Below are 24,712 nucleotides of genomic sequence, written 5' to 3' on the forward strand. Positions count from 1 at the left end.
TCCGCAGCCACCGTCCCTCCCCTCGCTGTCACCCCAGCGCCGCACCACTCCATGCTGCTGCCTTTTCATTGGCCTTTATCAACTCCCGCCCACGCCAGAAGCACTGCTATTGGTTTAAAAGCAAAGACGGCAGGGCAGAGCGTGATTTCTATTGGTGCGCGGCGCTGTCTGTCTGAGCGGCTGGAGTCTGGCAGCTGAGGCGGGGGTGGCGGCGCGGGAGTCCCTGAGAGGCTGCGTCCCGCCGGGGGAGATGTGGGAGCGGAGCCTGGTGCTGTCCGCCCCGGGCAAGGCGATCCTCCACGGGGAGCACGCCGTGGTGCACGGCAAGGTAAGGGGCCTGCCGCCGCCCAGGGGTCCGAGGATTCCGACCTGGCTTCCCATCTTGTTCTTTGAGACCCTTTCTCCTCACATACAGGTGGCTTTGGCTGTGGCGCTGGACCTCAGGACCTTCCTCCGGCTGAGGCCCTGCGGGGAGGGCAAGATCCGTGTCCGTCTGCCCGGTGTCGGTGTTGAGAGGAGCTGGGACACCCTTCGCCTCCAGGCTCTGCGCAAAGGGTTTGCAGGCAAGCAAAGCTGGCAGGAGGAAAACGCTGCCCAGGTGTTTTGTGGGGCTCTTGGTCCTTCTGGACAGCATCTGCCCTGTGACTGTGCTGGGGACCCCCGCTTGGGGTCACTGTGTTGGGGAGTTCCCCCCTGGAGGTGACTGCACTGGGGCCCCTCAGAGTGATTTCTTCCCCCTGCAGTGTGTTGCTGAGCCTTGTTGTCTCTGACCATGCTCAGTGTGTGTTTGACTAACATGTCCCTGCACACCCCCAGCTCAGGCACCTGAACTCCCTCCCTGTGTCTCTTGTGACCTGCCTGATATTCTGGCTCCATGAGCTGCCCTCGCTGTGGCTGTGGCCTCCTGTTTCAGGTTTCCAGGGGCTTGTTCTACTCTGCTGTAGCTCAGGCAGTGTGGTAATAGATGCAGGAGCTAGGCAGGGACCACATCCAGGGGTATTACTGGTGGTGGGACAAGAAGGAGTCTCTCTGAAGCTGGCCTGAGTTGAGGGCTCTGAGGGAAGGCAGGGATGTGGGGCCTGTTTTCCTGCCCTTGCTGGAATCTGTGTAGCATCTTGTGCTAAGCTGAGCCTCTGGCTGGTGGTTGTGCCATTTCTTTCTGGGGCACCTGGCATTAAGTCCTGTGATCCTTGTGACCACTGTTTGCTTAGTAGAAGGCAGAACAAAGTCTGAGTCAGAGCACTGGCAACCTCTCCCAGCACTGACCAAAAGTCCTCTTACCCTGCTGCCTGCTCTTGGCTCTTTGGAGACCAGACTGGTGTAAAGTGCATCAGAATATCTCTCTTTAATAGAGAATTTGTGACTTACAAAGTTTTCCATAATGATGGATGGGTGCATTGGGAAGTGCTGCTGCAACAAGCTGCAGGTGGGGAGGGTGGAAACTCTGAGTTTCCAGAGAGGCTGTTGGAAATTTGGCTTTTCTGTTATCATGAGTCCACAGGTAGGAAGTTTGGAGGTAAAATCTGCAATTAGCTCAGTCTGGTTTCTGCCTATTGTGACAGCAGATGTTGTTCTTGTAAATACTTCCTTTAAGTTTACCCATTCCCTGGTTTCTAAGTGTTTTAAATTCTCCTCTGCTTGCTTCCATAGCTGACTTTGATGGCTCTAAGTCCCCCAGCATAGAGCAGCTGGAGACACTGAGAGAGTTTGCTGGAATTGCTGCCAGAACCTCAGCTCCTGAAAACCTTGCTACTCTTGCCTTTCTTTATATGTACCTGGCTATTTCAGCTAAGCATGGGTAAGGCTCCCTTCCTGCCTCAAGATAAACCTCCTGTCTTGAGTTTTGTTCACTCATTGCTCCGTCAGGGCCACCAGAAGAAACCAAATCTTTGAGGCAAGGCAAGAAATCACCAAGAATCTTGGTTCGTTTCAGTTCAGAGCACCTTGGGAGATGCTGTTTGGTGGGTGAGGGGGTCCCAAGCAGGTTGGCTGGGAATAACATGCTGCTGTTTAGACTTTGAGGTGCTTAGAGCAGTTCATCCCACCCTTTCTGTGCAGTCAGCAGAAGCAGAGACAGACATCCTTGCCTCCAGCAGGCAGCTGAATTTGTCCTGGATTGGGTTAGAAAGACTGCTGTAGAAGCACACCATGGTCATTAGCTGAGCTCAGTCTGGTTACTCTTCTGGACTGAATAGTCCTAAAAACATGAGAATTTGGGATAACCACAGCTCAGGGCTGTCCCAGCTTCTGAGCTTGACCAACACTGTTGATGATACCAGTGGAGGTTACTGGGCAGGGCTCAGGTCAGCACCATTGTTCTTGTGAAGCTGTTCTCCCACACAGCAAGTGACAGGCTGAGAGGAAATGGCCTCATGTTGCCCCATGGAAGGTTTAGGTTGGACATGAGGATCAATTTCTTCCCTAAAAGGGTTGTCCAGGCCTGTCCCAGGCTGCCCAGGGCAGTGGTGGAGTCCCCATCCCTGGAGGGGTTTCAGAGCTGTGGAGATGTGGTGCTGAGGGCCATGGGTTGGTGGTGCCCTGGCAGTGCTGGGTTAGTGGTCGGACTGAATGACTTCAAAGGTCTTTTCCAGCCTAAACAATTGTGTGTTTCTGTTTCAACCCAAGCCAGAACCTGCCCTCAGTATTCATCACAAAGGAATCAGAGGTTAAAGAGTTGTGATGTGTAGCTGCAGCCTTTACAGCCTCTAAGTTGCTTGGTGACAGCAGTGGGGCTGTCAGCAGCCTGCTCTGAAGCCATCAGTTGAGAGTTCCTGTCACTCAGCAGCCTGTGAAAGCTCCTGGGTTTGATGCTGGGGGCTGAAACCCAACCCAGGGGCAGGGCAGTGGGGAAAAGGGGCACATGTGCCTGTTTCATCTTCCCCACTGGATGTGACCCTGCATCCCCCTGCAGTGACAAGCTGGTGAGAAATGGTATTTATTAGGGGGGGGGGATATTTATGCTTCATTTAGAAATGGGTTTAAAGTTGTGTTTTCAGCAATCTTTGCAGGGTCTCTTTGTGGAGCTGCTCGAGTATTTAGTTACTGGGTGCCCCTGCTAGCAGCTTGACAAGCTGTACTAATCACAGATCCAATTCAGCAGGGCTTTGTTCTGATGCAATGGCTTAGTGAGGCCACTCAGCTGCAGGTACCCAGCCCTGGTGAGCTCCATGTGAGTGTGGCGCCTGTGCATGTGCTGATGGTGCCAGTTTCCAACCTGCCATCCATCCCAGCTGGCATCATTTTCACCTGGAGATGGAATTCTTGTGCTGTTGTCACATCCTGTGTGTTTCTGTTTCAGAGATGTTCCAAACCTGGACATAGTGGTGTGGTCCCAGCTGCCCACTGGAGCAGGGCTGGGTTCCAGTGCTGCCTATGCTGTCTGCTTGGCTGCAGCCCTGCTGACAGCCTGTGGAGCCATCTCCTGCCCTCTGAAGGAGGGAGAGTCCACAGCCAGGTAATTCATTGCATCAGGCCTTCCTCTGTGGCTCCCTGTGGGCCAACTTTGCTTTTACCTGCACAGATTCTGGCACTGGCACCTCTCTGGGTCTCTCTGGCCAGCTCATAGGCTGTGGCTGCAGTGGTGGCACCCTGAGCCCAGCTCCTGTCCTCTCCTGTCACTGCCCTGGGCTGTGGTTGTGGCTGCAGTGGTGGCACCCTGAGCCCAGCTCCTGTCCTCTCCTGTCACTGCCCTGGGCTGTGGCTGTGGCTGCAGTGGTGGCACCCTGAGCCCAGCTCCTGTCCTCTCCTGTCACTGCCCTGGGCTGTGGTTGTGGCTGCAGTGGTGGCACCCTGAGCCCAGCTCCTGTCCTCTCCTGTCACTGCCCTGGGCTGTGGTTGTGGCTGCAGTGGTGGCACCCTGAGCCCAGCTCCTGTCCTCTCCTGTCACTGCCCTGGGCTGTGGCTGCAGTGGTGGCACCCTGAGCCCAGCTCCTGTCCTCTCCTGTCACTGCCCTGGGCTGTGGCTGCAGTGGTGGCACCCTGAGCCCAGCTCCTGTCCTCTCCTGTCACTGCCCTGGGCTGTGGCTGCAGTGGTGGCACCCTGAGCCCAGCTCCTGTCCTCTCCTGTCACTGCCCTGGGCTGTGGCTGTGGCTGCAGTGGTGGCACCCTGAGCCCAGCTCCTGTCCTCTCCTGTCACTGCCCTGGGCTGTGGTTGTGGCTGCAGTGGTGGCACCCTGAGCCCAGCTCCTGTCCTCTCCTGTCACTGCTCTGGGCTGTGGTTGTGGCTGCAGTGGTGGCACCCTGAGCCCAGCTCCTGTCCTCTCCTGTCACTGCCCTGGGCTGTGGCTGTGGCTGCAGTGGTGGCACCCTGAGCCCAGCTCCTGTCCTCTCCTGTCACTGCTCTGGGCTGTGGTTGTGGCTGCAGTGGTGGCACCCTGAGCCCAGCTCCTGTCCTCTCCTGTCACTGCCCTGGGCTGTGGTTGTGGCTGCAGTGGTGGCACCCTGAGCCCAGCTCCTGTCCTCTCCTGTCACTGCCCTGGGCTGTGGCTGCAGTGGTGGCACCCTGAGCCCAGCTCCTGTCCTCTCCTGTCACTGCCCTGGGCTGTGGCTGTGGCTGCAGTGGTGGCACCCTGAGCCCAGCTCCTGTCCTCTCCTGTCACTGCCCTGGGCTGTGGCTGTGGCTGCAGTGGTGGCACCCTGAGCCCAGCTCCTGTCCTCTCCTGTCACTGCCCTGGGCTGTGGTTGTGGCTGCAGTGGTGGCACCCTGAGCCCAGCTCCTGTCCTCTCCTGTCACTGCCCTGGGCTGTGGCTGTGGCTGCAGTGGTGGCACCCTGAGCCCAGCTCCTGTCCTCTCCTGTCACTGCCCTGTGCTCCCAGCAGCAGAGACATGCCCTGTTGCAGGGCTCTGACCTCTAAATCATTTATTTACAATTTTCCTCTCCTGATCCAAGCATCTGGATGCAGGCACTGAGTAAAACTTGCACCACTTCCCTGGACCAGTGTAAGATTTGGGCTAGAACAGACCTAATTCTGCTCACTGATAGTTTTTTTCACTTTTCAGCTCAGGCTCTTCTAAATAACTGCACTCTCTGAACTTAGTAGCATGTTAAAGACTTCAACCCCCCAAAAGAGCTTTATTTTGCCAAGGAAATAAAACCCTTAATGTAGTTAGAGGATAAAAAAAAAATCCCCCACACCCAACTATTTCCTTTCTTTCCCTGAGCATCTTCCAGGTTTTGCTTTTGAGTTCTCAAGTCTTTGGATCCTTTCTGTTGTTTTTTTTTTTGCGTTTCCACATGGACTTACTTCCCCCCTTCCCCGCCCTGCATGTGCTACATTTCCTCCTGATCTCCTGCCTAGATTTCCCCTTTATCAGTGGCTGATGAAAGAGAATTTCTTCCCTTCTGCCCTTGGAGCTGAGTTGGGTGTCTGAGGAGGCTCTGTGTAGGGACTCCTCTGGCAGCTGGAGCCCCCGAACCCTCCATTGTGCGCTGGGGGCCAGGTGCAACTTTTCATCATTGGATTTTTTTTTTTTTTTTTTTTTTTTTTGGTGGGACTGAAAATGAGACAGCAAGAGGTGAGGGGTGATACTGGGGAGAGGTGATCTAAACCTGCAGCCTGACCTGGAAACACAGTCCTGAAGCAGAGCAGAGGAGTTTATGCTTGGTGCTGAAGCCATTCTCCCACACTGGGGGCGAAATGAAGGAGCAGCGTGGATGCCTTCATTCCCTGCTCAACCTTCAGCTTCTTGGTTGGGTTTTGGTTTGGGGTGGTTGTTTTTTTTTTTTTTTTACCCTTCCAGCTGGCAAAGCAAAGGGGGAAGTGAGAGATGGGGGTTGTGTCAGACTTCAGAAGGTTGGTGGTTTGCTGTTTTGTTTTGCCTAACGTGGCAAGAAAAGAACAGCGTGCTACAATGACTGCTGCCTGGAGAAGAGTCGCAGGCTCTGAAAGAGGATTAAGAACAAGTGGTTTTACAGCAAGCTGCGCTGCTGTTTCCAGGAGTGCTGGTGTGAGCTGTTTGCCTGAACACTTCACGGATTAAATATTGGCAACTGGGATGAAAGGTGTTGTGGGGAAGGATAAAGATGTTCAGCTGAGGCCCTAGGGAAGCGGGGATTTGAAGGCGGCGGCGGTGGCGGCGTACCAGCTAGCAGGCAGCTCTCAGGGCTTCTGCCTCACCCATGCAGTGGGCACTGGCTGCTTTGCTTTCACAGAGGGTAGAGTTTTTTTTTCCCATACCTCATCTTTTTGCCTCTGCTCCATGCTCTGGTTTATGAGGAAAGATGCTGAAAGATGCTTTCCTCTGTGATGAGGAAAGGCTGAGACGATTGAGGCTTTTTCGGTCTAGAAAGAGGAGTCTGAGCGGGGGGATCTCAGCAATGCTGATCAATACTTCAAGGGTGGGTGTCAGGAGGATGGTATCAGGCTTTTATCAGTGGTGCCCAGTGACAGGACAAGGGCTAGCAGGCACAAACTGGAACATAAGACATTCCGTCTAAAGATGAGGAGGAACTTCCTGAATTTAAGGGTGAGGGAGCCCTGGAGCAGGCTGCCCAGAGAGGTGGTGGAGTCTCCATCTCTGGAAATATTCCAAACCCACCCAGATGTGTTCCTATGTGACCTTCTCTAGGTGACCCTGCTTTGGCAGGAGGGTTGGGCTGGAAGATCTCCAGAGGTCCTTCCAGCCCCTACCATCTGTGATTCTGAGTCCTGTATCCTGAAAGCCTGCTGACTCTGTGTTCTTGCTGCACCAAACAGCAGCTCTGATCCCTGCAGAGTCTGGGATTGATCCCATAGTGCATTAGGCTGTTGGAATGGTGGCTTGGCACTCGTGCTCTGTGTCTGGACTGAAGGGCAGGCAGTGCTGCCTGCCAGGGGAGGCTCAGGGATGAGCATTTGGATGCCTGTGTGAGTTGAAGTGTGTCCCAGCAGGGGGCAGGGAGGGTAGCTGGCTCCCCACCTGTATTGAGCTTCCCTTGGGGTACTATTGTTTGATACAAGGGCTGGAGAAGGGCAGTCTGAGAAGAGATCTGCTCAATGCTCAGCAAGAGCCAAAGGGCCTGTGGGGTGCAAGAGGCTGGGGCCAGACTCTTGCAAGTGGTGCCCAGGGACAGGACAAGGGGCAATGGGCACAAACTGGAACCCAGGAGGTTCCATCTGAACAGGAGGAGAAACTTCTTTGGTGTGAGGCTGCTGGAGCCCTGGAGCAGGCTGCCCAGAGAGGTTGTGGAGTCTCCCTCTCTGGAGAGCTTCCAAACTCCCCTGGGCATTGTGATCCTGGGCAAGCTGCTGTGGGTGTGGACTTGGATTTCCAGTGGTCTCTTCCAACCCCACCATGCTGGGATTTTGTGTAATGCTCAGTGCTGGAGGACCGAGTGGGTGGGTTTGAAGTAGACTCTGGTGAGTTGTGGGGTGGTTGTGGGGCTGCCTGCCTTGCAGGCCTGGAGCAATGGGGGTTTGAGAGGGATGCTGAGGGAGGAATCACTGTGGTGGAGGTGCAGTGAAGTCGCAGCCAGCAATTGCTTTGTCACTGGCAGCTCGGGGTTGGCTTTTTGTGTTGCTACAGCCCGTTAATTAGTGTGTTCAGTCAGGGGCCTTGATCCTTGCTGGGTCTGACCCAGCACCAAACGCTTCCTGCCAGCATTTCAACTCTCCCAGCACTTCCCAATTTGTGTGGCTGCTTTTTAAGACAGCAGCAAGACCCAGTTTTGTGTTTTTAGCATAACACCTTCTGGATCTGCATTTGCTTCCCGTCTGTGCTTTTTAAGTGCCAGCACCCAGTGCAGCTCAGAGTGTTAATCCCTTAAAGAAAGAAAAAAAAAAAAAAAAAAGAGAAATCAAAGCCTTTTGGAGATAGTAAAACAATTCTAACTACACCTTTTGACCCAATTTGGGAGACTCCTGCGGCTGCATGTGTGAAATGCAACTTTTTACTATGCTCTTCTCACATCCTGCCTGCTGTAAACATGCTGAGCTGCCTGCTGCTGAGCAGGATCTTGGGTCAGGATGTGTGGAAACAGCATGGAGGAGGTGGGGATGGGTCTGGACTTGTGTTCAGTTCTATCTGATCTTCACTGGGCCAGGGCTGGGATCTTCTCCATGAATCTGCTCCCTCCCTCACTGCTGGCCTGCAGTGGGAGCACTGGATAGTGGCTGTGCCTGTGGTGCTGTGGAGCAGAGCCAGTTCTCCTGGTGGGGCTGGCTGTGTTTCTGCAGCCTGCCTGGCAGAACAGTGCTGAGTGCCAGCTGGGTGCTGGAAATGGTGATACCTGCTCTCCACTGAAGGGATTTGTGGTGCTGGGGCTGCCCACAGCAGTTGGTAGCCTCAGGTAGATCCTGCTGTATTTTCTCTGCTTAGCACTGGTGAGGCCACATCTCAAATGCTGAGTTCAGTTTTGGGCTCCTCACTCCAAGAAGGACATTGAGGGGCTGGAGGGGTCCAGAGAAGGGTAACAAAGTTGGTCTAGAGAAACAGGTCTGGTGAGGAGCAGCTGAGGGAACTGGGGTTGTTCAGCCTGGAGAAAAGGAGGCTGAGGGGGAGACCTTTTGGCTCTCTACAACTCCCTGGAAGGAGGTTGGTGTGAGGGTGGGGGTTGGTCTCTTCTCCCAAGGAACAAGAGACAGGGCAAGAGGAAACAGCTTCCCAGTTGCCCCAGGAGAGATTTAGGTTGGACATGAGGAACAATTTCTTCCTCAAAAGGGTTATCAAGGCCCAGGGCAGTGGTGGAGTCCCCATCCCTGGAGGGGTTTCAAAGCTGTGGAGATGTGGTGCTGAGGGCCATGGTTTAGTGGTGCCCTGGCAGTGCTGGGCAAAGGGTTGGACTGGATGACCTGAAAGAGCTTTTCCAGCCTGAACAATTGTCTGCTACTGTGATCCTCTGTGAGCTCTGATGCTTCTCACTTTGTTGCTCCACACCTGCTGGCTTCTCTTGTGTGCTGGATCATTTTCTTGCCCTTCAGGTGGACAGAAGAAGAGCTGGCTCTGATCAACACCTGGGCCTTCCAGGGGGAGCGAGTGATCCACGGCACCCCCTCGGGCGTGGACAACGCCGTGGCTACCTGGGGTACGTGTGTGTGCTGCTCCCTGCCACTGAGCAGGGGCTGGCAGGGCAGCAGCCACCTCTCCATCCTCCTCTGCAGAGTGTGCCTCAGCTGTGGGAAGGGCTGAGCAGATGCCACAAGTTGCATTTCTGCCAACACCAAGGTTGGGCTGGGATGGCTGCGGGGACACTGCCTGGAGCAGGTTGCTGAAGTGCAGCGAAGGGAACAGAAACTCCCAAAGTCAGGTCCCTGAGTAGAAGGAATCCATTCCTGTCTTGTTTTGTCCCATCTGGAAGCTGGGATTGGAGCCAGCTGGGTTGCTGGGGACTTGCTGCAGTAACACTCGAGCTCACTGTCCCCCCAGGCAGGTGCCATGGGGGCAGAGACCCTGCTGCACAGAGCTGATATTTAAAGATTCTGGCATGAACAAAGAAACCTAATCCTGTCCCAGGGACAATGCAGTAGCAAATGCAGTTGGACAGCTGTCATTTAGTTTCAATTAACAGGGACTCCCAAGTGTTTTGGAAGTGTCCTTGGGGACTTTTAATAATCTTTCTAATGAGACCTAATCACAGTGGCTCTGCAAAAAGTGGGAGCCAAGTGAGACATTCCTTCTGGACAATGAAATTCCACACCAGAGGCTGGCTGCTGACAGGAGCACACCCGTTCAGTCCAGTCTGAAACCTGCCTGCTTGGCTTTGCCCCAGGGAATAGCTGCTGGGTTCCTTTTTTCTTTTTTTTTTTTTTTTTTTTTTTTTTTTTTTTCTCTTCTCTCAGTGAAGATTTAATGCTGCCCAAACTCTTTGCCTTTTAAAAAGCAAAATATTTCATGTGATCTTGAAGTAGAGGAGAGCAAAGGGAAAGGCAGGAGGTTAACGACGTCCGGCCAGAGCCTCTCATTAAGTCAGCTGGGCCAGGCAGATTCATGCTGTCTGAGAACATGGCTCATTTAGCTGGTGTTTCTTTGCAATTACTGTCATATGCTCTGGGTGAGGTTCTGAAGATGAAAGACCTTCTGTCTCTTGTGCTGGGTTCTCTCTCACTCTCTCTCTCTCTCTCTCTCTCACTCTCTGCTGGCTGTTGCCACTGAGACAATGCTTGTGCTTTACTTTAGGTGGAGCCCTGCGATACCAATCAGGCAAAATCACACCCTTAAAGAGGTAATGCTGCAGGTTAAAAATGACACTTGACACAGGGGGGGAGTGGACCTCGATTGCTGGGGTCACTTTTGGGCCCCTCACTCCAAGAAGGACATTGAGGGACTGGAGCGGGTCCAGAGAATGACAACAAAGCTGGTGAAGGGTCTGGAGAACAGGGCTGGTGAGGAGCAGCTGAGGGAACTGGGGTTGTTCAGCATGAAGGAGAGGAGGCTGAGGGGAGATCTCATTGCTCTCTACAACTCCCTGAAAGGAGGTTGCAGTGAGGTGGAGATTGGCCTCTTCTCCCTACTATCAGGTGATAGCATGGAGGGAATGGCCTGAAATTGTGCCAGGGGAGGGTTAGGTTGGAGAGGAGGAAAAATCTCTTTGCTGCAAGAGGGGTGAGGGATGGGAACAGGCTGCCCAGGGGGGTGGTGGAGTCCCCATCACTGGAGGTGTTCAAGAAATGTGTGGCCATGGCACCTGGGGACATGGTTTGATGGCCATGGTGGTGTTGGGTTGATGGTTGGACTCAGTCATCTTAGAGGTCTCTTCCAACCAAAATGATTCCCCTAGAGGCTTTGGGTGGCTGGTGTGGGCTGGGAGATGGATGGCAGGGCACTGACAGCGTGGTAGAGGGCTCTGTAGGCAGAGCTTTGCCATGGGTGTGGGTAGCTGGAGTGCTGCCTTGGTTTGGGGTGGAGGGGGAACAATGCACTGCTTGGTCATTATCTGACACGAGCTGAAGGCCATGCAGAGGATCAATATTAATTTCATGGCATCATGGGCAGCAGGAGCAGATCTGCTCCTGGCAGCAAATGACACTGCAGGGAAGGGGAGGGGGGGAAAACCTCTTGCTTCACCTGGTGGATGAACTGGGTGAAAAAAAAGAAAAACAAACAAAAAAAAAAAAACCCCAAAAAACCACCCCAAGCTGGGGGAGACAAATCCAGGTCCTGCATGGTCCCTCCTGCCACTGAAGTCTAATCTGACTCCATTAAAATCTTTCCCAGTGCATGAAATTGCTCTATTAGCAGTTAATGGCAACTGGCTGGGCTTGTAGAGAGTATTTCAAAGGGGGAAATTTGCTTCAAAAACATGGATTTCAGTAAATATCTTACAGTCCTATTTATAGCCCTACTCCAGTTGTTCCTGGTATCCAAGAGGAACAAGGCTGAACCCAGCCAGCACTTTAACACCTGCTTAACTTTCTTGAAGCTAATGGGACTCCTTATCTTGAGTGTCTGGCTCTCAAATGGACCTTTTGAGGCAGAAGGGACTGTGGCTGGGGCCTGGGAGCTGCAGGAGGACTGCGAAGGAAAAGGACAAGGAGATGTCTCTTGTTACTTCCAGGGTGCCAATGCTGAGGATCTTGCTGACCAACACAAGAGTCCCTCGAAGCACCAAGGTCCTGGTGGCTGGTGTCAAGGAGAAGCTCCTGAAGGTGCAGTGCCTGTGTGATCTCACAAGGGGGGAGTTTGCCCAGGGAGGCTGTGGATGCCCAGGGAGGTTGTGGATGCCCCCTGCCTGAAAGTGTTCAAAGCCAGGTTGGACAACAACCTGGTTGAGTGGGAGGTTTCCTTGCCCATGGCAGGGGGTTGGAACTAAATGATCTTTAAGGTCCCTTCCAGCCCACACCAGTCTGATTCTGTGTGTGCTGGGGTGGGGTGGGGAGACAACCCCACAAGTTCAGACCTCCTTGTGTGGGACTGCAGGTCTCATGAGGATCTCTTGGGAGGTCCCTCCTGTAGTCACTGTTGCTACCTGCTGCTAGCTAAGGCCCAGCTGCCCTGGGGATGGGGGTTCAGCTCAGCTCACCTCCCCCTTTTCTGCAGCACTGACAGAGCTTGCCACAGAAATCACCCAAGACAAGAGGAGTTCCTTCCTCTGGGCTGTCCTCCTCCACTGCCTGGTGGAGGCAGCTACTTAGCATTGCTCTCCTCTGCAGTGGGTTTGCCTGTCAAGGAGCAGCCCCAGATGGGGAAGGTGAGCTGAAAGAGACTGGGAGCAGTTTCCCCAGCAGCAACCAGTCTGCTGATAACTTCACCTTTCCCCTCAGTTCCCTGCCATAATGCAGCCAGTGCTGGACTCCATCGATGCCATTTCTCAGGAGTGCCAAAGTCTTCTGGAGGCAATGCCTGCAAATCCATCACCAGAGGATTACCCTCTGCTGGAGGTAAGGGGCTTGTTCATCAGTATTTTTAGATCCTGTTGGACATCAAAATGTCATTTAAAGAACATTAAGGCCTCAGGGAAAGGAAAAAAAAAAAAAAAAAGTGACAGCAGGAGATGTTCAGTTCTGAGTGAAGCCACAGTCTGTGTGTGCTGCTTTTAGTGCCCTTCCTGAAGCCAAGGGACAGAATCCTAGAATGTGTGGCTTGGGAAAGCTCTCTAAGATCCAACCATTGCCCTAAGACCACCATGGCCATCCAACCATGTCCCCAGGTGCCATGGCCACATGTTTCTTAACACCCTCAGGGATGGGGACTCCACCACCTCCCTGGGCAGCCTGTTCCAATCCCTCACCACCCTTGCAGCAATTTTTTCTCCTCTCCAACCTAACCCTTCCCTGGCAGAATTTCAGGACATTTCCTCTCCTATCACCTGATACTAGGGAGAAGACACCAACCCCCACCTCCCTGCAACCTCCTCTCAGGGAATTGTAGAGAGCAATGAGGTCTCCCCTCAGCCTCCTCCGGGCTGACCAACCCCAGCTCCCTCAGCTGCTCCTCACCAGCCCTGTTTCTCCAGACCTTCCACCAGCTTCCTTGCCCTACAGAAGATGCTGCTGGACACCACAGTGGTGCCCAGGGAGGGAGGGAGTGGTCCTGGTGCTTTGAGGACCTGTAGCTCTGGAGGTTTTGTTTCCCTTTGCTGTGGAATGTGGAGTGAGATCAGGCCAAGGCTCTGCACTGAGGGCCAGCCACGCTGGGTCTAGCAGTCACTGGCTGTGAACCAGCTGCTTTGTCATTGCCAAGGCTGGAGGGAAGAGCAGAGAGCCCAGCAGGCACTGGTTTGTGAGGGACTGGTTAGGAGCCAGCTCCCATTGCTCTGCACTCATCCTGGCTCCAGAGGATACCAGACAGAGTTGTGCCCAGAGCTGACCTGACGTTGATGCACGAGGTGCATACAAAGAGCTCTGTTTGTCTTGGCTTTGTTAGAAGCAGGAGAGGCTGCTGGGGTGTGGGGGGAGCATGCTTCCAAGTGGAGGAAGGCTTTTTTTTGCAGTGCTGAGGTTGCTGGAATACCAGTTGATGCAGCCATGGAGTGGGGATGTGTGTGGCAGCATCCCAGCTGAGGCCAGCCTGGCCTGGCTCTGGGTGCCAAGTGACTTGGGCACTCACGAGCCAGATGGTACCCAGTGATGCAGTTCCTTCTTGGCATCTGGATCCCACCCCTCAGGCCTCCCATGAGGACCTCTGCCTGTCCTTGCTGGCATGCTGTCACCTCCACAGCCATGAACGTGCTCCAGAGGTGCAGGAGAGGGCTCCGGGCTGGGGCAGAGCTGCTGTCCCAGCTCTTAGCAGGGGGCTGGTGCAGCTTCTCTTCTCCACTTCAAGTTCCATGGGAATGAGCTGCTGCTGGCACTGCAGCAAGGATGGGAGAATCTCCCATGGGATTCACAGCAAAGCCCTTCAGCCCCCTTCACACCAGGAGGGTGGTGGTTACCTATCAGGCTGGGATCCACCCTAATGAGAGCTGAACTGGCATCATCTGGGGGAGATGTGGAGTGTTTGCAGCCCAGCTTCAGACAGCTCCTCTCCACTTCAATGCTTTATTGCTCAGGCTGCTGGAATTCTTGGGAGATGGGGAAGAGGAGAAGAGGGTTAATCTGAGCTGTGCTTTGAGATCCTCCCACGAAAAGATGCCAGGGCAACCTTGTATACAAAGCCTAGGAAGCAGCACTGCAGTGAGCAGGTGTCTGTCTCGAATCTGTTTTTGTCTTGTGCTTGAGGAGCCCTGGGAGGCAGAGCTGAGGGTGTGCAGCAGATAGAGAGATATTTATTTGGCTGTTTCTGAGATGTGCAGCTCTGGACAGCGTTGTGTTTGAACCATGGAACTAGTCTAGTGTGTCATAAGCTGTCATCAGGCTCCTGGCAGGTTTTGGATCAGGAGATGACAGGTGTCTTGGATCATCACAGACAGTGCTGTGCCCTCACTCAGGCATATCAGGAGGCCTGGAGATGGACGTGTGTCCAAGCCACACAAGGCTTGTGATGGATGAGCTCTGCGTGTGGCTGGCACCACCACCTCCTTGCATTTGTTTAAAGGTGGTGCTGAAATGCTCTGGGGAGGGGGAGAGGAGGTCTTTCTGCGTTGTCCCCTCCTGTGTGGTGTTGGCAGGAGACCTGTGCAGAGCTGAGGGGTGATGGGACTGACACCTGCCATCTCCCTCTCAGAGAGCTGGGAGCTGCTGGTGTCACTGGCTGCAGGAAGGAGCACAGGAGCCACTCTGGGACTGGTCCCATCTCAGCTGGTTCTCTGCTTGTGACACCCTCTAGGGCAGCCACCACACTCTGGAGAGATCACAGAATCCAGCATGGTAGAAGCTGGAAGGGAGCTCTGGAGATCATCCAGTCCAACCCACCCTGCTCAAGCAGGGGCACCCACAGCAGCTTGCCCAGGATCACAATGCTCAGCTGGGTTTGGAAGCTCTCCAGAGAGGGAGACTCCACAACCTCTCTGGGCAGCCTGCTGCAGGGCTCCAGCAGCCTCACACCAAAGAAGTTTCTCCTCCTGTTCAGATGGAGCCTCCTGGGTTCCAGTTTGTGCCCACTGCTCCTTGTCCTGTCCCTGGGCACCACTGACAAGAGTCTGTCCCCATCCTCTTGCCCCCCACAGCTCCTTTAGCTCTTGCTGAGCGTTGCTCAGATCCCCTCTGGGGCTGCTCTTCTCCAGGCTCAACAGCCCCAGGGCTCTCAGCCTTTGCTCCTCACAGATGTTCCAGGATTCTCATCAACTTTGGAGCCTCCACTGGACTCTCTCCAGTACCTCCCTGTCTCTTGAACTGGGGAGCCCAGAACTGAACCCAGGACTCCAGCTGTGGCCTCACAAGGGCAGAGTAGAGTGGGAAGAGAACCTCCCTTGACCTCCTGTCACTCTCTTCTGAATGCCCCCCAAAGCTAAGCTGGGGTATCCCAGAGCAGCAGCATTGAGCATGGGCTGCTCTCACTGATGGTGCTGCTGAGCTGGGAGGACACTGTGGTGTTTGAGAGCCTTGTGACCATTCCTGGCCCTGCTCCAGGCTCACTCTGAGTGTGGGTCAAGCTTTTAACCCCCACCTCTGTGTGCTGTTATCCATCCTTTGGGCCATTTGGGCTTCACTGCCATGGCAGCTTTCTGCAGGACCAGCAGATTTGTGGCTTGGATGGAGCAGCATGGCAGAACCTCAGCTCACCAGAGCTCTGCAGCTCTGCTTGGGGGAATCTCCCCAGAGGGAGGACCCTCTCGACCCCACTCGAGCTGGGTGCCAGATTCCCAGCGTGGTGCTTGTGAGAGGCCCCTTGGCTGGCAGCCCAGGCCCTGCCCAGGAGGAGGGGGAAGTGCTGCACAAAGCAGGCATGGGGAGGTGGCTCCGTGTCACCTTGCCAGCCAGGATCTGGCTGTGTCAGAAGGCCTCTGGATGTAGCTCAGCTGGAAGGGCTGCAGAGCAGGGCAGGGTGACAGCCAGGAATGAGGGATGCTGGCTTGGTGCCTTTCCCACAGCCAGCAGCTGGGCTTGCATGGTGTCCTGCTCTGACAGGGGAGGGGGGAAGTGGTTGGGAAGCACCAGCAGCTCTGATTTAGCACCTGAAATAAATACCCCTGGCAGCCTGTGGTCATCAGGGTGTCCTCAAGAGGCCCAGAAGGTAGCACTGGCACTGTGGTGGGCAGCAGCAGCACAAGGGACAGAGGAGAAGCTCAGGGCTCAGACTCTGGCCTTGACCTTGCTGCCCTGTCTGTGAGATGTGGTGATGAGTGAACTCCCTGCAGAAATGAGATGGGGAAGCAGGACAGCTCCTCTGCACACCACTGAGGAGGGAGCCTCAGCTGTGAAGAGTCTCTTTCATGAAGTGTGCTCATCTGATCTACCTGTGGTTGCTTTTAGGAGCTCTTTGACATCAACCAGCACCACCTGAACGTCATTGGAGTCGGCCACCCCTCCCTGGACAGGCTGTGCCAGGTGACAGCATCCCATGGGCTGCACAGCAAACTGACAGGGGCTGGTGGGGGTGGCTGTGGCATCACCCTGCTGAGACCAGGTCAGTAACCTGCTGCTCACCCTCAGCATCCTTCCCCTCTTCCAGTGGGATCCAGTTTGAGAGCACAGGGATATGATGCTTACCCTCATAAGGTTGTAGTGGGATCACAGAATTCCTGAATCCCAGTGTGGTGGGCTTGGAAGGGACTTCTGGGGATTATCCAGTGCAACCCCCCTGCTCAAGCAGGGGCACCTACAGCAGCTTGCCCAGGATCACAACGCCCAGGTGGCTTTGGAAGCTCTCCAGAGAAGGAGACTCCACAACCTCTCTGGGCAGCCTGCTCCAGGGCTCCAGCAGCCTCACACTGAGGAATTTTCTCCTCCTGTTCAGATGGAACCTCCTGGGTTCCAGTTTGTGCCCACTGCCCCTTGTCCTGTCCCTGGGCACCACTGACAGGAGTCTGGCCCCAGCCTCTTGCCCCCCACAGCTCCTTTAGCTCTTGCTGAGCATTGCTCAGATCCCCTCTGGAGCTGCTCTTCTCCAGGCTGTTGTTTGACCTTTGGCCACCAGCAGCCACGTGTTGAGCAGAGTCTGGCCCCATCCTCCTGCTGGCTGTGAAGCCATGTCAGGGGTGTGGGATGGTGTCTAGCAGAGCAGTCTGGTGTCACACGGGGGTGGTTCACTGGCATGTGTCAGACCTCCAGGGCCTTGCCCCTGCCCCGGGGGACACGCCATGGCCTGCCTCAGTCTCCTGGTGATGTCTAACTGCCTGCTCTTGCCTTCCTCTTGGCAGACACCTCCCTGCTGGCTGTGGAAGCAGCCAAGGAAGACTTGTGTGCCTGTGGATTTGAGTGCTGGGAGACCAACATCGGGGCACCCGGGGTGACCCTGCACTCCTCCTCCTCTCTGAACACCAAAGTGCTGCACGCGCTGGGCGAGAGCTGAGCTGCTGCCGCCTCTGGCATGACCAAGCTCTTGGCACTGCCTCCTTGGAGCCATAGCTCTGCCTGTCCCGATGCCTGGAGGCTTCTCTCCCACCCCTCTGCCTGGCTGAGGGTCTCTAGACACAGGCATGGAGCCAGTTTGGGGCCTGGTGTTTAGTGGGAGCGGGGCTGCGGTGAGGACCTGGGAGCAAGTGCTCGCAGCAGGGCTGCTTGTGAGTTTGACCCAGGCTCTCAAAACCCTGTTTGGAATTGACTGCACTGCTGTGCTAATCCCAGGGGGTGGGAGGAGAGGGTCTTGGCTGGATTCCAGCACGGATAATGACACTTGGCTTGGTTCTCCTGCTTCTGATGCATGTGGTGTCTCTTCCCTTCTCCCCTGGTGTCCCTGGAGGGCAGGCAGCAGAGGTTGGCAAGGTGGATGTGCTGAGAGCTTTGACATTTTGGGGTGAAAAGCATCTTGGCAGCTCAGGGCTTGACACTCAGGTCTCCTGGACTTCAGAGGAAGCTTTTAAATACAGCTATGAATGAAAGAGCTGGATAATTAAAATGAAAGCTCCAGCACACAACTTTAGTGATGTTGTCACTGGCTTCCCTCTTTCCTCTCTGCCAGGGTTGATAAGCAGAGTCCTGCAGCCTCTGATTTTTGTCCACATGCTTAAAGCTTGGTTCAAGCAGCATCTGCCACCTGCGAGGAGGTGGATAAAAGGGGTAAGGGCAGAGAAGTTTTACTTCTGCTTGTAGTAGCTGTTGTGGGATCTCTCATGCTTCAGTCTTAAAAGAGCACATCCTGGTGCTGGGTAGATAAAATGTGCCATGAGCAGGGTGAGGGGGATGAAGGTGAGTCAGTGATGGAGCAAACACAGACTGGGTTTGTTTGAGCTAATTGCTTTTAAATAGGACCAAAAAAAGAGCCCCACACAAGCACCTCCTCAAAAGCTGATTGTAACTTGCAGTTGGCTAACCATAAGCTCTAAAAGTACTTAAACTTCTTACACCACTGTAAAGGCTTCTGAAATATTAATGTTGGCCCACGGAACTGAAGGGAATTGGCAGGGCAGTGCCTGAAGCCAGAGCAGCTTCAAGTGAAAAAGCTGTTGCCTCTCCTCTACCTGCCAAAGAGGTTTTCTCCTCAATGCTGTTTGTCTTGGGGAGGAAAGGGAGAGGGGGAAGGTTTCAGTGTAGCTCTGTTGAAGAATTGCTTCATTCAAAGCTGACTAATCAATCAGCAGAGGTGGGGAGCTCACCTTCCTCCTCCTCCTGCAGGGATAAAATCAACTCCTGTTTGAGAAGTCGAGCTGTAACTAGCTCTCAAATCCTGGCATCCTGATGACCAGCTTTAGCTCACTGATCAAGTGTAAAACTGTCTCTGGCTTTAATAAACTGATGGGGGGGGGGTTTATGTGCAAAGTGTTCTTTGATAATTATGCTGGCTACAAAAGGAGGAAAAGTACCTTACACACTGCTTCAAGAGAGGGGAGGGAGGGGGGAAAAAAACCACACCACAACAAAACAGGTTTCAGATGCTGGCTTTCCTACATGTCTAATTACAATTCCAATTTGCATCCAGGAACAGCTTTACACTGATCACAAGTCAGAAAGGCTGATAAATAATTTAGCATTTTCTAATACAGTGTAATCAATGTGAGGAGCTGGGAGCAGGCTGGTGGTGTCTGTGCTCTCAGCACAAAGAGAGGCTGTGGCTGGAGATGTGGGGCGAAGAAACTCTGCCTCAGAGCAAGGGGGCTGGGGCTGAGCCTCCTCAGCTGCCTGCAGTGGGAGGCAGCTCCACAGCCAGGGTCTGAGGCTGGAGGGAAAAGGGTTGGTTTGCTGCTTTAAAGCAATTAAAGGGGGTGAGGTAAAAGGGTGCAGCCTGGCCAGCAGATCGAGAGGGGTGGTTCTGCCACTCTGCTCTGGTGAGACCTCTCCCGGAGTACTGCGTCCACCTTTGACACCCCTTCAGGGATGGGGACTCCACCCCTGCCCTGGGCAGCCTGGGACAGGCCGTGACAACTCTCAAGGGGAAGAAATTGTTCCTCGTGTCCAACCTAAACCTCCCCTGGTGCAACTTGAGGCTGTTTCATCTCATCACTTGTTCCCTGGGAGAAGAGACTGACCCCCACCTGGCTCCAGCCTCCTTTCAGGGAGTTGTAGAGAGCAATGAGGTCTCCTCCCAGCCTCCTTTTCTCCAGGCTGACCAACCCCAGTTCCTTCAGCTGCTCCTCACAGCCCTCTTCTCCAGACCCTTTATCAGCTTTGTTGCCCTTCTCTGGACCTGCTCCACAGCATGCAACTGGAGGCTTCAAGTCTACCCAGAGCAAGACCCTGCAAGTGTGGACACTTTTGCCTGCAAACCTTCAGCCTTTCCCTGCTGCCCTCCAGATTGTTGGTGGATGTGATGGAGATGCAGAAGAGACAGGCTATGGATGAGCTCAGCAGCTGGGACACATGAGTGGTCCATGAATGGTGGGGTGCAGCTTTGTGGCACACTCAGTGGGTGCCAGCTTCCCTTCCTGGGAAGGCTCTGGCCACTTCCAGAGGTTTCCTCCAGTTTCTCCTTCCAGCCAGAGTTCTGGTGGGTGAAGTTCTTGGGCTGAGTGAGGGTTTATTGTCATGGGTGGGCAGGAAGGTGACCCTGGGCTGGGCTCTGTGACCCTCTGCACTGCCCCTGGGCCAGGGTGCCATGGGCAGGAGGAGCACTGCTGGGCAGGATGCTGCTCACCATGTCCCCAGGGCTGTGCCAGAGCCCAGCTCTGCCTACCCTGTGCTGCAGGGACCAGAAGTGCCACAGTCAGCAGCTGGAGCCAGTCCCAGTTTGTGAGAAGTGAACACAGATTTCATGTCCATCTGGGAGCAAGGCAGCCCCCACTGCCTGCTGTCCCCATTCCTCCCTCCCCAGCTCCATCAGGGCCTTTGCTGGGGCCTCACCACAGCCACCTTGACTGAGGGTGCCTGGATTGAGGGGCATTTGGCACCTACCCAGCTCCAACTTCTCACACCAGAGAATCTCCTCTTTGGTTACACCAGCTTGAAATCACCTCCTGTGATTCCATTAGCTTTGCAGCAGGGACTGGGGGGAGGCAGGGGACCCCGTCCCTATGCTGTGGGTAGCAGGAGTGGGGGACTCCCCAAGGGCTTTTACAGAATCAGAGCTGTTGAGGTTAGAGTCATCCTTGGAGACCATCAAATCCAACCCCTCACCTGGAGCTCACAATCCCACCATTGCTGCCAAGCTGATGCCACTCAACTACATCCCTCAGCACCACATCCCTGGGCAACCTGTTCCAGTGTCTCCCCACCCTCATTGTGGAAAAACTTCCTCCTAATATCCAACCTCTCCCCTGCTCCAGTCTCAAACCATTGCCCCTCATCCTATCCCCACAAGCCCTTCTAAACAGTCCCTCCCCAGTCTTCTTGTAGGTCCCCTTCAGATACTGAAATGCTGCTTTAAGGTCTCCCTGGAGCCTTCCCAAGGCTGAACAGCTCCAACTCCCTCAGCCTGTCCCCACAGCAGAGGTGCTCCAGCTCTCTCTTCATCTTTGTGGCCTGCTCTGGACCCACTCCAACAGTTCCATGTCTTGTGTTGGGGGGCCCAGACCCAGTAATTCCAGGTAAGGTCTCACCAGAGTGGTGGACAAGCCCCCACAGACTCATCCCCTCTGCCCTGGCCACCCCACAGCCACCCCAGCACTTCCCTGCCTGCTCTCTCCGCTCTGGATTTACGGATGTGCAGCGGAGCAGCAACTGCTGCTGAAGGATTAGCCTGGTAATTTGGCTAATTTTTCTTCAGCTTCATTTTTTCCCATTATGAGCTTTGCAGAAAGACTAACGAGCCTGGCTTTGCCTCTTAATAGTCAGCATGGGGAGGGGAGGGGAAGCTCAGCTCCAGCGTGTAGCAAACTCTCAAGGTAGTTGCTCTCTACAACTCCCTGAAAGGAGGTTGCAGGGAGGTGGGGGTTGGTGTCTTCTCTCTAGTGTCAGGTGATAGCAGGAGAGGAAATGGCCTGAAATTGTGCCAGGGGAGGGTGAGGTTGGAGATGAGGAAAAATGTCTTTGCTGCAAGAGTGGTCAGGGATGGGAACAGGCTGCCCAGGGAGGTGGTGGAGTCCCCACCCCTGGAGGTGCTCAAGTAATATGTGGGACATGGTTTTGATGGCCATGGTGGTGGTGGGTTGATGGTTGGACTGGATGGCCTTAGAGGTCTTTTGCAACCCAATCAATTCCATGATTCTATGAAAGGAAAAGATGCATGGAGGCAGCAGGGAGTGTGGCATGGGCTGGGAGTTGGGAGGTGCCCCCTGACCAGTGAGACACTGGAACAGGTTGCTCAGGGAGTATGTGGATGCCTCCTCCCTGGAGGTGTTCAAAGCCCAGCTGGATGGGTCCTTGAGAAACCTGGGCTAGTGGAAGGTGTCCCTGCCCATGGCATGGTGGTTGGAAGTAGATGATCTTGGAAGTCCCTTCCAGCCCAAACCGTTCTATGATTCACTCCCTGCCAGTGCCCAAGGAGCCATTGCTGCCATGGTGGCCACAGTGAGCAAGCAACACTGGGGTCTTTCAGCACCCCAGGAGGGCTTCTGTGGCCCCATGCTAGGACCACACTGCCCACTGGGGCCCCAGTGGGTGCTACCCATCCCCTGGCAGGCACAGATGGTCTTATTGTGCTTTGAAATCCATGTCAGCAGTGGCTTCTTTCTGCTCCACTGAATAGATGCTGAAGAGGCAGTGACATTATTGGAGAGAACAGAGAGAGGAGCAGAAGGGTCAGTGAGGGAGAGGAAATGTCACCCTCTGGCCAAGGGGGGGTCGAGGGGCTGCTCCTGGCTCCCTGGGGTCCCTCCTGGGGACAAGAGGAGGACTGGAGCCAGGGGACCTGCCTTTGTGGTTGTATCTTGTGTGCTGGCCTCTGCACAGAGAGCCTGGAGGGCTTGGGACATCTAGGGGGGCCCAGCTGGGTGCTCCCCAGTGCCTCCGGGGGCTCCTGGGTGAGACAGGACCTCCCCAGTGCCATTTTCAGCATGATTTGCAGATAGAGACCTGGGATAGAATCACAGAATTGCTTTGGTTGGAAGAGACCTTTCACATCAGCCACTGCAACCATTAACCCAGCACTGCCAGGGTACCACCAAACCATGGCCCTCAGCACCACATCTCCACAGCTTTGAAACTCCTCCAGGGATGGGGACTCCACCACTGCCCTGGGCAGCCTGGGCCAGGCTTTGACAACCCTTTTAGAGAAGAAATTGTTCCTCCTGTCCAAGCTAAACCTCCTCTGGTGCAACTTGAGGCCATTTCCTCCTGTTCTCCGTGGCACTTTGGGACATGGTTTAGTGGTCATGGAGACGCACGCTGGGTAGAAGGTTTGACCTGTTGAGCTTAGAGATCTTTTCCAACCTTAATGATTTAGTGATTCTGTGATCTTTAAGGTCCCTTCCAACCCTAAGGATTCTATGATCTTTAAGGTGCCTTCCGACCCACACCCTTCCATGATTCTATCATTCTATGACTTTTTGATTCTACAATCCTTTGATTCTATGATTTTGAAGTTCTGTTCCAACTCAAACCATTCTGTGATTCTGTGATCTTTAAGGTCCCTTCCAACCCAAACCCTTTCATGATTCTATCATTCTATGACTCTCTGATTCTATGATCCTTTTACTCTATGATCTATGATCTTGAAGGTCTCTTCCAACTCAAACCATTCCATGATTCTATGATCTATGAGGTCACTCCTACCCAAACCTTTCCATGATTCTATAACTCTTTGATTCTATGATCTTCAAGATGTCTTCCAATCCAAACTATTCGATCATTCTATGATCTTTAAGGTTTACTCCAGGCCAAACCCTTCCATGATTCTATGACTCTTTGATTCTATGATCCTATGATCTTTAAGATCTCTTCCAATCCAAACTGTTCTATCATTCTATGATCTTGAAGGTCCCTTCCAACCCAAGCCCTTCCCTGTTTCTATGATCTTGAAGGTCCCTTCCAACTCAAATTATTCCATGACTCTATGATCTTGAAGGTCCCTTCCAACCGAAACCCTTCCCTCTTTCTGTGATCTTGAAGGTCCCTTCCAACTCAAACTATTCCATGACTCTATGATCTTGAAGATCCCTTCCAACTCAAACCCTTCCCTGTTTCTATGATCTTGAAGGTTCCTTTCAACCCAAACCCTTCCCTCTTTCTATGATCTTGAAGGTCCCTTCCAACTCAAACTATTCCATGACTCTATGATCTTGAAGATCCCTTCCAACTCAAACCCTTCCCTGTTTCTATGATCTTGAAGGTCCCTTCCAACTCAGACTATTCCATGACTCTATTATCCTTCAGATCCCTTCCAACCCAAACCACTCCAAGCCCCTATGATCTGGAGGCTTTCTCCTTCTCAACACTTGACCCTGAGCCGCTCCCCCCGAGGCGATCAGACCCCGGGTGGCTGTTTTCCTCTCCCCACCTCTCCCTTCCCCGCTCCCCTCCCTGGCACGCTGAAGGGTTTGGAAGTTTTAAGTGTTAGCTTCTGCTTTGTTGTTGCCTAACTACGACAGACAAATTGAGAACTAGTTGTCAAAATGTCAGTGCACAACAAATCAACATTCAAAATGAGTCTCGGCGCTCTGTGGTGTATAATTAAAATAAAAAAAAAAAAAAGAGGGGAGGGGGAAAAAAAATCCTTTTTAGAGATTTCAGGGAACCTTGGCTCTGCTTTATATTTGTCTGTGTGATTAATAAAGGCAGCTAATTTTCAGACCTTTTTTTTTTTTTATGTTTAAAAAAAAGGCAACCAAAAACCCCAGATAGAAAATAGTTCCTAATTACATATTAGGTTCCAAGCAGCCCCCGCTGAGCCAGGGCTGGTATTGGTGGGCCAGAGAATTTTGGCAGGGGCTTAATTACATTCTGAGCATCATCTAATTTTAGTTAAATGTAATGTAATCAGCAGCAGATGTCTTGAAATAAAATATGAATTATGAATATGGGGAGATTTTCATTCTTGAATCTCTCCTCTCTCTCTCTTTCCTCCCTCCTTCCCCCCCCCCCCAACTCCCAAAAATAAAAAGAGGGGAAAAAAAACCAGAAAAAGCAAGCAAGCAATTTGCTGTTTAGTTCATTAAAGCTGCTGAGGTTTATTAGGGAGCAGGTAGACGCCGCGGCAGGGGCGGCGTGGAAATGATATTTCTGAGAGAGGAGGAAATTGCATTAAAGGTGCTAAAATATTCCAGGGGGATGATGAGCTGCTCAGGGAATCAAGGGCTACAAAAATAACAGAGCTCCTGGCTTGCTGACAGCCTGCTCTCGGCTTCTGGAGCTTCTCCTTTCTGTAAGGTGAGGTCTCTCTGCCTGAAGCAGCGTGGTCCTTGGGATGTGTTTCTGCTGGCATAGATTCACAGAATGGGTTGGGTTGGAAGGGGACCTTTAAAGGTCATCTAGTTCCAACCCCACTGCCACAGGCAGCGTACCTGCCAC

The 24,712-nt window shown here is 53.6% G+C and overlaps 1 protein-coding gene across 1 annotated transcript; it reads left to right on the forward strand.

Moving 5' to 3' along the window:
• Positions 1 to 250: 250 nt before the first annotated feature.
• MVK (mevalonate kinase) lies at positions 251 to 17,246 on the forward strand. The gene is made up of 10 exons (XM_054392697.1): positions 251 to 328; positions 416 to 563; positions 1,651 to 1,798; positions 3,299 to 3,454; positions 8,900 to 9,003; positions 10,095 to 10,140; positions 11,473 to 11,563; positions 12,179 to 12,295; positions 16,208 to 16,361; positions 17,095 to 17,246. The coding sequence occupies exons 1-10, from the start codon at positions 251 to 253 to the stop codon at positions 17,244 to 17,246; spliced, it is 1,194 nt and encodes a 397-aa protein (XP_054248672.1).
• Positions 17,247 to 24,712: the final 7,466 nt, after the last annotated feature.

The sequence above is a fragment of the Indicator indicator genome, chromosome 26, assembly GCF_027791375.1.
Source record: "Indicator indicator isolate 239-I01 chromosome 26, UM_Iind_1.1, whole genome shotgun sequence".
In the NCBI taxonomy this organism is placed as follows: Eukaryota; Metazoa; Chordata; class Aves; order Piciformes; family Indicatoridae; genus Indicator; species Indicator indicator.

Excerpts from the sequence above, each read along its gene's own strand:
- MVK (XM_054392697.1), top strand. The coding sequence starts at position 251 with ATGTGGGAGCGGAGCCTGGTGCTGTCCGCCCCGGGCAAGGCGATCCTC. Across the intron at positions 329-415 it reads ACGCCGTGGTGCACGGCAAG|GTGGCTTTGGCTGTGGCGCT; the intron begins GTAAGGGGCCTG and ends CCTCACATACAG. Across the intron at positions 16,362-17,094 it reads CATCACCCTGCTGAGACCAG|ACACCTCCCTGCTGGCTGTG; the intron begins GTCAGTAACCTG and ends TCCTCTTGGCAG.